At 46.8% G+C, this 14,540-nt stretch overlaps 1 protein-coding gene across 1 annotated transcript in view; it reads left to right on the top strand.

Moving 5' to 3' along the window:
• LOC132764965 (group IIE secretory phospholipase A2-like) overlaps nt 1–13,537 on the top strand; it is a 35,638-nt gene extending 22,101 nt beyond the window's left edge. Inside the window, exons 3-4 of the mRNA XM_067472899.1 lie at nt 10,680–10,786; nt 13,401–13,537. Of these exons, the coding sequence (XP_067329000.1) occupies nt 10,680–10,786; nt 13,401–13,537 (244 nt within the window). The remainder of the gene's footprint in view (nt 1–10,679; nt 10,787–13,400) is intronic.
• The last annotated feature ends 1,003 nt before the right edge of the window (nt 13,538–14,540 follow it).

The raw sequence follows: 14,540 nt of genomic DNA, 5'->3' as shown, positions 1-14,540 counted from the left end.
ATATACTGACCTAGAGGCTGATCCCTTCTATCTGTATGCTGCCCTCTTGTGGCTGCACCTGAGCATTGCATACATACTGACCTAGAGGCTGATCCCTTCTATCTCTATGCTGCCCTCTTGTGACTCCACCTGAGCATTGCAAATATACTGACCTAGAGGTTGATCCTTTCTATCTCTTTGCTGCCCTCTTGTGGCTGCACCTGAGCATTGCATACATACTGACCTAGAGGCTGATCCCTTCTATCTCTATGCTGCCCTCTTGTGGCTCCACCTGAGCATTGCAAATATACTGACCTAGAGGCTGATCCCTTCTATCTCTATGCTGCCCTCTTGTGGCTCCACCTGAGCATTGCAAATATACTGACCTAGAGGTTGATCCTTTCTATCTCTATGCTGCCCTCTTGTGGCTGCACCTGAGCATTGCAAATATACTGACCTAGAGGTTGATCTTTTCTATCTCTATGCTGCCCTCTTGTGGCTGCACCTGAGCATTGCAAATATACTGACCTAGAGGTTGATCCTTTCTATCTCTATGCTGCCCTCTTGTGGCTGCACCTGAGCATTGCAAATATACTGACCTAGAGGCTGATCCCTTCTATCTCTATGCTGCCCTCTTGTGGCTGCACCTGAGCATTGCATACATACTGACCTAGAGGATGATCCTTTCTATCTCTATGCTGCCCTCTTGTGGCTGCACCTGAGCATTGCAAATATACTGACCTAGAGGCTGATCCCTTCTATCTGTATGCTGCCCTCTTGTGGCTGCACCTGAGCATTGCATACACACTGACCTAGAGGCTGATCCCTTCTATCTCTATGCTGCCCTCTTGTGGCTGCACCTGAGCATTGCAAATATACTGACCTAGAGGTTGATCCTTTCTATCTCTATGCTGCCCTCTTGTGGCTGCACCTGAGCATTGCAAATATACTGACCTAGAGGCTGATCCCTTCTATCTCTATGCTGCCACCTTGTGGCTCCACCTGAGCATTGCAAATATACTGACCTAGAGGTTGATCCTTTCTATCTCTTTGCTGCCCTCTTGTGGCTGCACCTGAGCATTGCAAATATACTGACCTAGAGGTTGATCCTTTCTATCTCTATGCTGCCCTCTTGTGGCTGCACCTGAGCATTGCATACATACTGACCTAGAGGCTGATCCCTTCTATCTCTATGCTGCCCTCTTGTGGCTCCACCTGAGCATTGCAAATATACTGACCTAGAGGCTGATCCCTTCTATCTCTATGCTGCCCTCTTGTGGCTCCACCTGAGCATTGCAAATATACTGACCTAGAGGTTGATCCTTTCTATCTCTATGCTGCCCTCTTGTGGCTGCACCTGAGCATTGCAAATATACTGACCTAGAGGTTGATCCTTTCTATCTCTATGCTGCCCTCTTGTGGCTGCACCTGAGCATTGCAAATATACTGACCTAGAGGTTGATCCTTTCTATCTCTATGCTGCCCTCTTGTGGCTGCACCTGAGCATTGCAAATATACTGACCTAGAGGCTGATCCCTTCTATCTCTATGCTGCCCTCTTGTGGCTGCACCTGAGCATTGCATACATACTGACCTAGAGGATGATCCCTTCTATCTCTATGCTGCCCTCTTGTGGCTGCACCTGAGCATTGCAAATATACTGACCTAGAGGCTGATCCCTTCTATCTGTATGCTGCCCTCTTGTGGCTGCACCTGAGCATTGCATACACACTGACCTAGAGGCTGATCCCTTCTATCTCTATGCTGCCCTCTTGTGGCTGCACCTGAGCATTGCAAATATACTGACCTAGAGGTTGATCCTTTCTATCTCTATGCTGCCCTCTTGTGGCTGCACCTGAGCATTGCAAATATACTGACCTAGAGGTTGATCCTTTCTATCTCTATGCTGCCCTCTTGTGGCTGCACCTGAGCATTGCAAATATACTGACCTAGAGGCTGATCCCTTCTATCTCTATGCTGCCCTCTTGTGGCTGCACCTGAGCATTGCATACATACTGACCTAGAGGATGATCCTTTCTATCTCTATGCTGCCCTCTTGTGGCTGCACCTGAGCATTGCAAATATACTGACCTAGAGGCTGATCCCTTCTATCTGTATGCTGCCCTCTTGTGGCTGCACCTGAGCATTGCATACACACTGACCTAGAGGCTGATCCCTTCTATCTCTATGCTGCCCTCTTGTGGCTGCACCTGAGCATTGCAAATATACTGACCTAGAGGTTGATCCTTTCTATCTGTATGCTGCCCTCTTTTGGAAAGTTTTGTAAATATTTTTAATATCGAAACAAAAAAACACCCCAATTAAGAATCGAATTTAGAAACAAATTTTTTCTTGATCAAACAGGCCTAATATATAGAACTAGAGGCTGATCCTTTCTATCTCTATGCTGCCCTCTTCTGGTAGCATCTGAGCATTGTATACATGCTGACCTAGAGGTTGATCCTTTCTATCTCTATGCTGCCCTCTTCTGGTAGCATCTGAGCATTGCATACATACTGACCTAGAGGCTGATCCTTTCTATCTCTATGCTGCCCTCTTCTGGTAGCATCTGAGCATTGTACACATGCTGACCTAGAGGTTGATCCTTTCTATCTCTATGCTGCCCTCTTCTGGTAGCATCTGAGCATTGCATACATACTGACCTAGAGGCTGATCCTTTCTATCTCTATGTTGCCCTCTTCTGGTAGCATCTGAGCATTGTATACATGCTGACCTAGAGGTTGATCCTTTCTATCTCTATGCTGCCCTCTTCTGGTAGCATCTGAGCATTGCATACATACTGACCTAGAGGCTGATCCTTTCTATCTCTATGCTGCCCTCTTCTGGTAGCATCTGAGCATTGTATAAATGCTGACCTAGAGGTTGATCCTTTCTATCTCTATGCTGCCCTCTTCTGGTAGCATCTGAGCATTGCATACATACTGACCTAGAGGCTGATCCTTTCTATCTCTATGCTGCCCTCTTCTGGTAGCATCTGAGCATTGCATACATACTGACCTAGAGGCTGATCCTTTCTATCTCTATGCTGCCCTCTTGTGGCTGCACCTGAGCATTGCAAATATACTGACCTAGAGGTTGATCCTTTCTATCTCTATGCTGCCCTCTTGTGGCTGCACCTGAGTATTGCAAATATACTGATCTAGCGGCTGATCCCTTCTATCTCTATGCTGCCCTCTTGTGGCTCCACCTGAGCATTGCATACATAGTGACCTAGAGGATGATCCTTTCTATCTCTATGCTGCCCTCTTGTGGCTGCACCTGAGCATTGCAAATATACTGACCTAGAGGCTGATCCCTTCTATCTGTATGCTGCCCTCTTGTGGCTGCACCTGAGCATTGCATACACACTGACCTAGAGGCTGATCCTTTCTATCTCTATGCTGCCCTCTTGTGGCTGCACCTGAGCATTGCAAATATACTGACCTAGAGGCTGATTCTTTCTATCTCTATGCTGCCCTCTTGTGGCTCCACCTGAGCATTGCATACATACTGACCTAGAGGCTGATTCTTTCTATCTCTATGCTGCCCTCTTGTGGCTGCAACTGAGCATTGCAAATATACTGACCTAGAGGTTGATCCTTTCTATCTCTATGCTGCCCTCTTGTGGCTGCACCTGAGCATTGCAAATATACTGACCTAGAGGTTGATCCTTTCTATCTCTATTCTGCCCTCTTGTGGCTGCACCTGAGCATTGCAAATATACTGACCCCAGAGGCTTATCCCTTCTATCTCTATGCTGCCCTCTTGTGGCTGCACCTGAGCATTGCAAATATACTGACCCCAGAGGCTGATCCCTTCTATCTCTATGCTGCCCTCTTGTGGCTGCACCTGAGCATTGCAAATATACTGACCTAGAGGTTGATCCTTTCTATCTCTATGCCGCCCTCTTGTGGCTGCACCTGAGCATTGCAAATATACTGACCTAGAGGTTGATCCTTTCTATCTCTATGCTGCCCTCTTGTGGCTGCACCTGAGCATTGCAAATATACTGACCTAGAGGTTGATCCTTTCTATCTCTATGCTGCCCTCTTGTGGCTACACCTGAGCATTGCAAATATACTGACCCCAGAGGCTGATCCCTTCTATCTCTATGCTGCCCTCTTGTGGCTGCACCTGAGCATTGCAAATATACTGACCCCAGAGGCTGATCCCTTCTATCTCTATGCTGCCCTCTTGTGGCTGCACCTGAGCATTGCACATATACTGACCTAGAGGTTGATCCCTTCTATCTCTATGCCGCCCTCTTGTGGCTGCACCTGAGCATTGCAAATATACTGACCCCAGAGGCTGATCCCTTCTATCTCTATGCTGCCCTCTTGTGGCTGCACCTGAGCATTGCAAATATACTGACCTAGAGGTTGATCCTTTCTATCTCTATGCCGCCCTCTTGTGGCTGCACCTGAGCATTGCAAATATACTGACCTAGAGGTTGATCCTTTCTATCTCTATGCTGCCCTCTTGTGGCTGCACCTGAGCATTGCAAATATACTGACCTAGAGGTTGATCCTTTCTATCTCTATGCCGCCCTCTTGTGGCTGCACCTGAGCATTGCAAATATACTGACCTAGAGGTTGATCCTTTCTATCTCTATGCTGCCCTCTTGTGGCTGCACCTGAGCATTGCAAATATACTGACCTAGAGGTTGATCCTTTCTATCTCTATGCTGCCCTCTTGTGGCTGCACCTGAGCATTGCAAATATACTGACCTAGAGGTTGATCCTTTCTATCTCTATGCTGCCCTCTTGTGGCTGCACCTGAGCATTGCAAATATACTGACCCCAGAGGCTGATCCTTTCTATCTCTATGCTGCCCTCTTGTGGCTGCACCTGAGCATTGCAAATATACTGACCTAGAGGCTGATCCTTTCTATCTCTATGCTGCCCTCTTGTGGCTGCACCTGAGCATTGCAAATATACTGACCCCAGAGGCTGATCCCTTCTATTTCTATGCTGCCCTCTTGTGGCTGCACCTGAGCATTGCAAATATACTGACCCCAGAGGCTGATCCCTTCTATTTCTATGCTGCCCTCTTGTGGCTGCACCTGAGCATTGCAAATATACTGACCTAGAGGTTGATCCTTTCTATCTCTATGCTGCCCTCTTGTGGCTGCACCTGAGCATTGCAAATATACTGACCTAGAGGCTGATCCCTTCTATCTCTATGCTGCCCTCTTGTGGCTGCACCTGAGCATTGCAAATATACTGACCTAGAGGTTGATCCTTTCTATCTCTATGCTGCCCTCTTGTGGCTGCACCTGAGCATTGCAAATATACTGACCTAGAGGCTGATCCCTTCTATCTGTATGCTGCCCTCTTGTGGCTGCACCTGAGCATTGCAAATATACTGACCTAGAGGTTGATCTTTTCTATCTCTATGCTGCCCTCTTGTGGCTGCACCTGAGCATTGCAAATATACTGACCTAGAGGTTGATCCTTTCTATCTCTATGCTGCCCTCTTGTGGCTGCACCTGAGCATTGCAAATATACTGACCTAGAGGCTTATCCCTTCTATCTCTATGCTGCCCTCTTGTGGCTGCACCTGAGCATTGCAAATATACTGACCTAGAGGTTGATCCTTTCTATCTCTATGCTGCCCTCTTGTGGCTGCACCTGAGCATTGCAAATATACCGACCCCAGAGGCTGATCCCTTCTATCTCTATGCTGCCCTCTTGTGGCTGCACCTGAGCATTGCAAATATACTGACCTAGAGGCTGATTCTTTCTATCTCTATGCTGCCCTCTTGTGGCTGCACCTGAGCATTGCAAATATACTGACCTAGAGGCTGATCCCTTCTATCTCTATGCTGCCCTCTTGTGGCTGCACCTGAGCATTGCACATATACTGACCTAGAGGTTGATCCCTTCTATCTCTATGCCGCCCTCTTGTGGCTGCACCTGAGCATTGCAAATATACTGACCCCAGAGGCTGATCCCTTCTATCTCTATGCTGCCCTCTTGTGGCTGCACCTGAGCATTGCAAATATACTGACCTAGAGGTTGATCCTTTCTATCTCTATGCCGCCCTCTTGTGGCTGCACCTGAGCATTGCAAATATACTGACCTAGAGGTTGATCCTTTCTATCTCTATGCTGCCCTCTTGTGGCTGCACCTGAGCATTGCAAATATACTGACCTAGAGGTTGATCCTTTCTATCTCTATGCCGCCCTCTTGTGGCTGCACCTGAGCATTGCAAATATACTGACCTAGAGGTTGATCCTTTCTATCTCTATGCTGCCCTCTTGTGGCTGCACCTGAGCATTGCAAATATACTGACCTAGAGGTTGATCCTTTCTATCTCTATGCTGCCCTCTTGTGGCTGCACCTGAGCATTGCAAATATACTGACCTAGAGGTTGATCCTTTCTATCTCTATGCTGCCCTCTTGTGGCTGCACCTGAGCATTGCAAATATACTGACCCCAGAGGCTGATCCTTTCTATCTCTATGCTGCCCTCTTGTGGCTGCACCTGAGCATTGCAAATATACTGACCTAGAGGCTGATCCTTTCTATCTCTATGCTGCCCTCTTGTGGCTGCACCTGAGCATTGCAAATATACTGACCCCAGAGGCTGATCCCTTCTATTTCTATGCTGCCCTCTTGTGGCTGCACCTGAGCATTGCAAATATACTGACCCCAGAGGCTGATCCCTTCTATTTCTATGCTGCCCTCTTGTGGCTGCACCTGAGCATTGCAAATATACTGACCTAGAGGTTGATCCTTTCTATCTCTATGCTGCCCTCTTGTGGCTGCACCTGAGCATTGCAAATATACTGACCTAGAGGCTGATCCCTTCTATCTCTATGCTGCCCTCTTGTGGCTGCACCTGAGCATTGCAAATATACTGACCTAGAGGTTGATCCTTTCTATCTCTATGCTGCCCTCTTGTGGCTGCACCTGAGCATTGCAAATATACTGACCTAGAGGCTGATCCCTTCTATCTGTATGCTGCCCTCTTGTGGCTGCACCTGAGCATTGCAAATATACTGACCTAGAGGTTGATCTTTTCTATCTCTATGCTGCCCTCTTGTGGCTGCACCTGAGCATTGCAAATATACTGACCTAGAGGTTGATCCTTTCTATCTCTATGCTGCCCTCTTGTGGCTGCACCTGAGCATTGCAAATATACTGACCTAGAGGCTTATCCCTTCTATCTCTATGCTGCCCTCTTGTGGCTGCACCTGAGCATTGCAAATATACTGACCTAGAGGTTGATCCTTTCTATCTCTATGCTGCCCTCTTGTGGCTGCACCTGAGCATTGCAAATATACCGACCCCAGAGGCTGATCCCTTCTATCTCTATGCTGCCCTCTTGTGGCTGCACCTGAGCATTGCAAATATACTGACCTAGAGGCTGATTCTTTCTATCTCTATGCTGCCCTCTTGTGGCTGCACCTGAGCATTGCAAATATACTGACCTAGAGGCTGATCCCTTCTATCTCTATGCTGCCCTCTTGTGGCTGCACCTGAGCATTGCAAATATACTGACCTAGAGGCTGATCCCTTCTATCTCTATGCTGCCCTCTTGTGGCTGCACCTGAGCATTGCATACATACTGACCTAGAGGCTGATTCTTTCTATCTCTATGCTGCCCTCTTGTGGCTGCACCTGAGCATTGCAAATATACTGACCCCAGAGGCTGATCCCTTCTATCTCTATGCATACATACTGACCTAAAGGCTGATCCTTTCTATATGCCACCCTCTTGTGGCTGCACCTGAGCATTGCATTCATATATATATATATATATATGTCAGCTCACGACAGCTGGGCTCAATGATGACACGAGACTTCCATCGTAATCAAACAAAGAACTTTACTATCAGATACTCAGACACAGAAAAAGCCGGGATTGCCTGGTCGCAGCAGGCAACCCCTTAGATACACTCCCACTTGTTCGAAAGGTAGACTCCCACCAAACCCAAAACCCCGCGCAAAAGCTTCCCGCCTCAAACCACTGCCTTCCTCCAAGGCCACCAGCTGCAGGGTCCTTATCAGGGTGATACGTCAGGAGTCTAGTTTTCGGCGCCAAAGTCTGGGCTCCGGGAACTGGATCCTGACATATATATATATATATATATATATATATATGAGGTTGATTGAGGTTGATATATATATAGTAGGCCTGTCGGTTTCGTTTCGTTAATTCGTTAATTCGTATTAAAATCGTTATTTTTTGCATATCCGAAGCGATATCAAAACATATTTTTAAACCCGGAAGGGTTTAAAAATATCGAAGCAGCAGCCCCATGTATTTTACGAGCTGAAGCTCCGCTCGTTAATGGCATGGAGGCTGCTGCTGAGCGCGCCATCCGGCTCTGGCTCCTCCTCTTCCTCCGGAGCCCATTGGATGGCGCGTGCGCGCTCACAAGCGGCCTCCGCGCGCCATCCGGCTCTGGCTCCTGCGCCCCCCTCCTCCTCCTCCTCCTCCTCCTCCTCTTCCTCCCAGCTGGGAGGAAGAGGAGGAGGAGGAGGAGGAGGAGGAGGGGGGCGCAGGAGCCGGAGCCCATTGGATGGCGCGCGCGCGCTCACAAGCGGCCTCCGCGCGCCATCCGGCTCTGGCTCCTCCTCTTCCTCCGGAGCCCATTGGATGGCGCGTGCGCGCTCACAAGCGGCCTCCGCGCGCCATCCGGCTCTGGCTCCTGCGCCCCCCTCCTCCTCCTCCTCCTCCTCCTCCTCTTCCTCCCAGCTGGGAGGAAGAGGAGGAGGAGGAGGAGGAGGAGGAGGGGGGCGCAGGAGCCGGAGCCCATTGGATGGCGCGCGCGCGCTCACAAGCGGCCTCCGCGCGCCATCCGGCTCTGGCTCCTGCGCCCCCCTCCTCCTCCTCCTCCTCCTCCTCTTCCTCCCAGCTGGGAGGAAGAGGAGGAGGAGGAGGAGGAGGAGGGGGGCGCAGGAGCCGGAGCCCATTGGATGGCGCGCGCGGGCTCACAAGCGGCCTCCGCGCGCCATCCGGCTCTGGCTCCTCCTCTTCCTCCGGAGCCCATTGGATGGCGCGCGCGCGCTCACAAGCGGCCTCCGCGCGCCATCCGGCTCTGGCTCCTGCGTGACTTTTCAGGGCTGTATGACCATGTTCCAGAAGCATTCTCTCCTGACATTTTGCCCACATCTATGGCAGGCATCCTCAGAGGTCTGTTGGAAACTAGGCAAATGGTGAGTTATATATCTATGGAATAATATCTATGGAATGTCCAGGGTGGGAGAAAGCCATTCAATGCTAATCAAGGTGACCATTACTGCAACATTCACACTTAGCCTGTTTGATCAAGAAAAATTTTTTTTCTAAAATGTTTTGTAAATAATAACGAAAATTCGTAAATAACAAAAAAAAATTTTGGAAAGTTTTGTAAATATTTTTAATATCGAAACAAAAAAACACCCCAATTAAGAATCGAATTTAGAAACAAATTTTTTCTTGATCAAACAGGCCTAATATATAGAACTAGAGGTTGATCCTTTCTATCTCTATGCTGCCCTCTTCTGGTAGCATCTGAGCATTGTATACATGCTGACCTAGAGGTTGATCCTTTCTATCTCTATGCTGCCCTCTTCTGGTAGCATCTGAGCATTGCATACATACTGACCTAGAGGCTGATCCTTTCTATCTCTATGCTGCCCTCTTCTGGTAGCATCTGAGCATTGTATACATGCTGACCTAGAGGTTGATCCTTTCTATCTCTATGCTGCCCTCTTCTGGTAGCATCTGAGCATTGCATACATACTGACCTAGAGGCTGATCCTTTCTATCTCTATGCTGCCCTCTTCTGGTAGCATCTGAGCATTGTACACATGCTGACCTAGAGGTTGATCCTTTCTATCTCTATGCTGCCCTCTTCTGGTAGCATCTGAGCATTGCATACATACTGACCTAGAGGCTGATCCTTTCTATCTCTATGCTGCCCTCTTCTGGTAGCATCTGAGCATTGTATACATGCTGACCTAGAGGTTGATCCTTTCTATCTCTATGCTGCCCTCTTCTGGTAGCATCTGAGCATTGTATAAATGCTGACCTAGAGGTTGATCCTTTCTATCTCTATGCTGCCCTCTTCTGGTAGCATCTGAGCATTGCATACATACTGACCTAGAGGCTGATCCTTTCTATCTCTATGCTGCCCTCTTCTGGTAGCATCTGAGCATTGCATACATACTGACCTAGAGGCTGATCCTTTCTATCTCTATGCTGCCCTCTTCTGGCAGCACCTGAGCATTGTATGCATACTGACCCTAGAGGCTGATCCCTTTTATCTCTATGCTGCACCTGAGCATTGCATACATACTGATCTAGAGGCTGATCCTTTCTATTCTATGCTTCCCTCTTGTGGCAGCACCTGAGCATTGCATACATACTGACCTAGAGGCTGATCCTTTCTATCTCTATGCTGCCCTCTTGTGGTAGCATCTGAGCATTGTATACATACTGACCTAGAGGTTGATCCTTTCTATCTCTATTCTGCCCTCTTCTGGCAGCACTTGAGCATTGCATACATGCTGACCTAGATGCTGATCCTTTCTATCTCTATGCTGCCCTCTTGTGGTTGCATCTGAACATTGTATTCATATGTATAATTAAAGGCTGATCCTTTCTATTGGTACACTGCCCTCTTGTGGCTGTACCTGAGCACTACATGTATACAAATTTATAGGCCAGTAGCTAATCCTTTCTAACTGCATTTTCCCCCTTTTTCCAGGTGCTGCCAGGTCCACGACTGCTGCTACGGAAAGATGTCTGAGCTCGGATGCAACCCCAAAATGGAGATTTATTCGTATTTTTTCCAGAGTGGAACCATAGTTTGCGGTAGGATATAATAATTATCTATTCACCTGTTGCTGGGTGAAGTGGCCTTCTGTGATGTCACTGGGGAAGAAAGGGAAGGAAAGAAAAAAGGAAAAAAAGGAGAAGAGTAAGGGAGGAAAATAAAGGAAAAGGTGAAAGACTTGAGAAGAAGGGAGGAAGGGAAAAGAGAGGGAAGGGAAAGGAAAGAAAGGGGAAAGAAGGGAATGGAATAGAAGAGGAAAGAAAGGAAGGGAAAGATCTAAGGGAAGGAAAGAAAAAGTGATGAGTAAAGAAAGAAAGGGAGAGAAGAAGAAAAAAAGAAGAGAAAGAAAAAGAAGGAAGGAAAGGAAAGGTGAGGGGAAAAGAAAGAGAAAGCCGGGAAGAGAAAGAAAAAGAAGGGAAAAGGAAGACAAAAGCAATAGGAGCGACGGAGGGAAGAGGGAGGAAGAAAGGAAAAGGAGGGAAGGAAAAGCTATGGGAGAAGGAAGGACAGAAAGAGAAAAAAGGGACGAGAAAAGAAAGAGAAAGAGGAAAGAGGGAAGAAAAAAGGAAAAGGAGGGAAGGGAAAGGATAGGAAAAGAAAAGGAACAGAAAGGAAAAAGAAGGGATGAAGGGAGGGATGGAAGAGAAAGAAAAAGAAGGAGAGAAATGAAAGATAGGGAGGTAGGAAAGAGGGAAGAAAAAAGAAAAAGGGAACGGGGAAAGGTATGAGGGGAGGGAAGGATAGAAAAAGAAAGAAAGGGAAGGAAGAAAGAAGTGAGGGAGGGAGGGATGGAAGAGAAAGAAAAAGAAGGGGAGGGAAACAAAAGATAGAGAGGGAGGAAAGAGGGAAGAAAAAAGAAAAAGAAGGGAAGGGGAAGGTTAAGGATAGATAAATGGGAATAAAAGGGAAGCAAAGAAGAAGGGATTAAAAAGAAAGAAAAAGAAGGGAAGAGAAACAAAAGATAGAGATGGAGGAAAGAGGGAAGAAGAAAGAAAAAGGAGGGAAGGGGAAGGATAGAAAAAGAAAGACGGGAATAGAAAGGGAAAGAAGGAAGGATGAAAGAGAAAGAAAAAGAAGGGAAGAGAAACAAAACATAGGGAGGGAGGAAAGAGGGAAGAAGAAAGAAAAAGGAGGGAAGGGGAGGGATAGCAAAAGAAAGAAGGGAATAGAAAGGGAAGGAAGGAAGAAGAGATGGAGGGAGGGATAAAAGAGAAAGAAAAAGAATGGAAGAGGAAAAGGAGAGAAACAAAAGATAGGGAGGGAGGAAAGAGGGAAGAAAAAAGAAAAAGAAGGGAAGGGGAAAAGGTATGAGGGGAGGGAAGGATAGAAAAAGATAGAAGAAAATAGAAAGGGAAGGAAGGAAGAAGGGAGGGAGGGAGAGATGAAAGAAATAAAAAGAAGGGGAGAGAAACAAAAGATAGAGAGGGGGAAAGAGGGAAGAAGAAAGAAAAAGGAGGGAAGGGGGAAGGTATGAAGGGAGGGAAGGATAGAAAAAGAATGGAAGAGAAAGAAAAAGAAGGAGAGAAACAAAAGATAGGGAGGGAGAAAAGAGGGAAGAAAAAAGAAAAAGGGAAGGGGAAAGGTATGAGGGGAGGGAAGGATAGAAAAAGAAAGAAGGAAATAGAAAGGGAGAGAAGGAAGGAAGAAGGGATGGAGGGGGGGATGAAAGAGAAAGAAAAAGAAGGAAAGAGAAACAAAAGATAGAGAGGAAGGAAAGAGGGAAGAAGAAAGAAAAAGGAGGGAAGGGGAGGGATAGCAAAAGAAAGAAGGGAATAGTAAGGGAAGGAAGGAAGAAGTGATGGAGGGGGGAAGAGAAAGGAAAAGAAGGGAAGGGAAACAAAAGAGAGAGAATGAGGAAAGAGGGAAGAAGAAAGGAAAAGGAGGTAAGGGGAAGGATAGAAAGATAGGAATAGAAAGGGAAGGAAGGAAGAAGGGATGAAAAAGAAAGAAAAAGAAGGAAAGGGAGGAAAGGGAAGAATAAAGAAAAAGGAGGGAAGAGGAAGGATAGCAAAAGAAAAAGGGAATAGAAAGGGAAGAAAGAAGGGATGGAGGGAGGGATGGAAGAGAAAGGAAAAGAAGGGAAGGGAAACAAAAGAGAGAGAAGGAGGAAAGAGGGAAGAAAAAAGAAAAGAGGGAAGAAGAAAGAAAAAGGAGGGAAGGGGAGGTATAGCAAAAGGAAGAAGGGAATACAAAGGGAAGGAAGGAAGGAAGAAGGGATGGAGGGAGGGATGAAAGAGAAAGAAAAAGAAGGGAAGAGAAACAAAAGATAGAGAAGGAGGAAAGAGGGAAGAAGAAAGAAAAAGGAGGGAAGGGTATAAGGCTAGAAAGAAGGAAAAAGAAAGGATGGGGGAAAAGAAGGGATGAAGGGAGGGAAAAGAAAGAAAAAGAAGGGTTGAGAAAGGAAAGGACAAAACGTACAAAAAGAGAAAGAAAGGGAGGGAGGAAGGAAGGAGGAGAAAAGGAAAGAAGGAAGGAAGGTCAGGCAGAGAAGGTGTATGAGAGGAAAGAAGGGAAGAAAGACGGACATCGCCAGCAGGGACTATGGCTAGAAAGAGCATTGGGAAAGCCACTCTCTCTTAGCTTCGCAGGAAGGCAGCGGCAACCACGCAGTTGCACAACCCTTTGTTTACTTGTTGTTGTGTTGTTCCCCAGGTGGGCAAACCCTGTGCCAGCGCATGACCTGCGAGTGCGACAAGGCCGCCAGCCTCTGCTTCCGCGCAGCCCCCTTCCGCACCCGGAACATCTACTTCCCAAACTTTCTGTGCCGAGGGCAGACTCCTCCATGCTAGCGCACGCCATCCATCCATCCATCCATCTTATCTATCTATCTATCTTGCTCTTGATCAATGTAATTATGGGGTTGGACTGAATGCCTTTTGGAGTCTCTTCCCACTCTGGGACTCTACCTATCTATGTATTTATCTATCTGTCCGTCCATCCATCCTATCTATCTATCTATCTATCTATCTATCTATCTATCAGTCTATCTATCTATCTATCTATCTATCTATCTATTCACCCATCCACCTACCTACCTCTCCGTCCGTCCATCTATCCATCCATCCAATCTATCTATCAGTCTATCTATCTATCAATCTATCAATCTATCTATCTATCTATCTATCTATCTATCTATCTATTCACCCATCCACCTACCTACCTCTCCATCCGTCCATCTATCCATCCATCCAATCTATCAGTCTATCTATCTATCTATCTATCTATCTATCTATCTATCTATTCACCCATCCACCTACCTACCTCTCTGTCCGTCCATCTATCCATCCATCCAATCTATCTATCAGTCTATCTATCTATCTATCTATCTATCTATCTATCTATCTATCTACCTATCCATCCATCTGTCCATCTATCTATCTGTCTACCTATCTATCTACCTAGCTACTTGTCTGTCCATCCATCCATCCATCCATCCATCCATCCATCCATCCATCTATCCATCTACGTACCTACCTACCTATCCATCCATCTATTTACCGATCTATCTCCCATCTTCCTATCTGTCCATTCATCCATCTCAGTCTAACTCCCATCCTATCTATCTATCTATCTATCTATCTATCTATCTATCTATCCATCGGTCCATCTGTCCATCCATCAATCCATCCATCCATCCATCCATCCATCCATCCATCCATATACCTATCAGTCTATCTCCCATCTTCCTATCTATCTATCTATCTATCTATCTATCTATCTATTTTTTTACCTACCTACCTACCTACCCAGCCGTCCGTCTGTCTATCTATCTATCTATCTATCTATCTATCT

The sequence above is a fragment of the Anolis sagrei genome, chromosome 13, assembly GCF_037176765.1.
Source record: "Anolis sagrei isolate rAnoSag1 chromosome 13, rAnoSag1.mat, whole genome shotgun sequence".
Classification (NCBI taxonomy): Eukaryota; Metazoa; Chordata; class Lepidosauria; order Squamata; family Dactyloidae; genus Anolis; species Anolis sagrei.
Note: the sequence above shows the minus strand (reverse complement) of the source record. Positions and strands in the feature narration are given on the sequence as shown.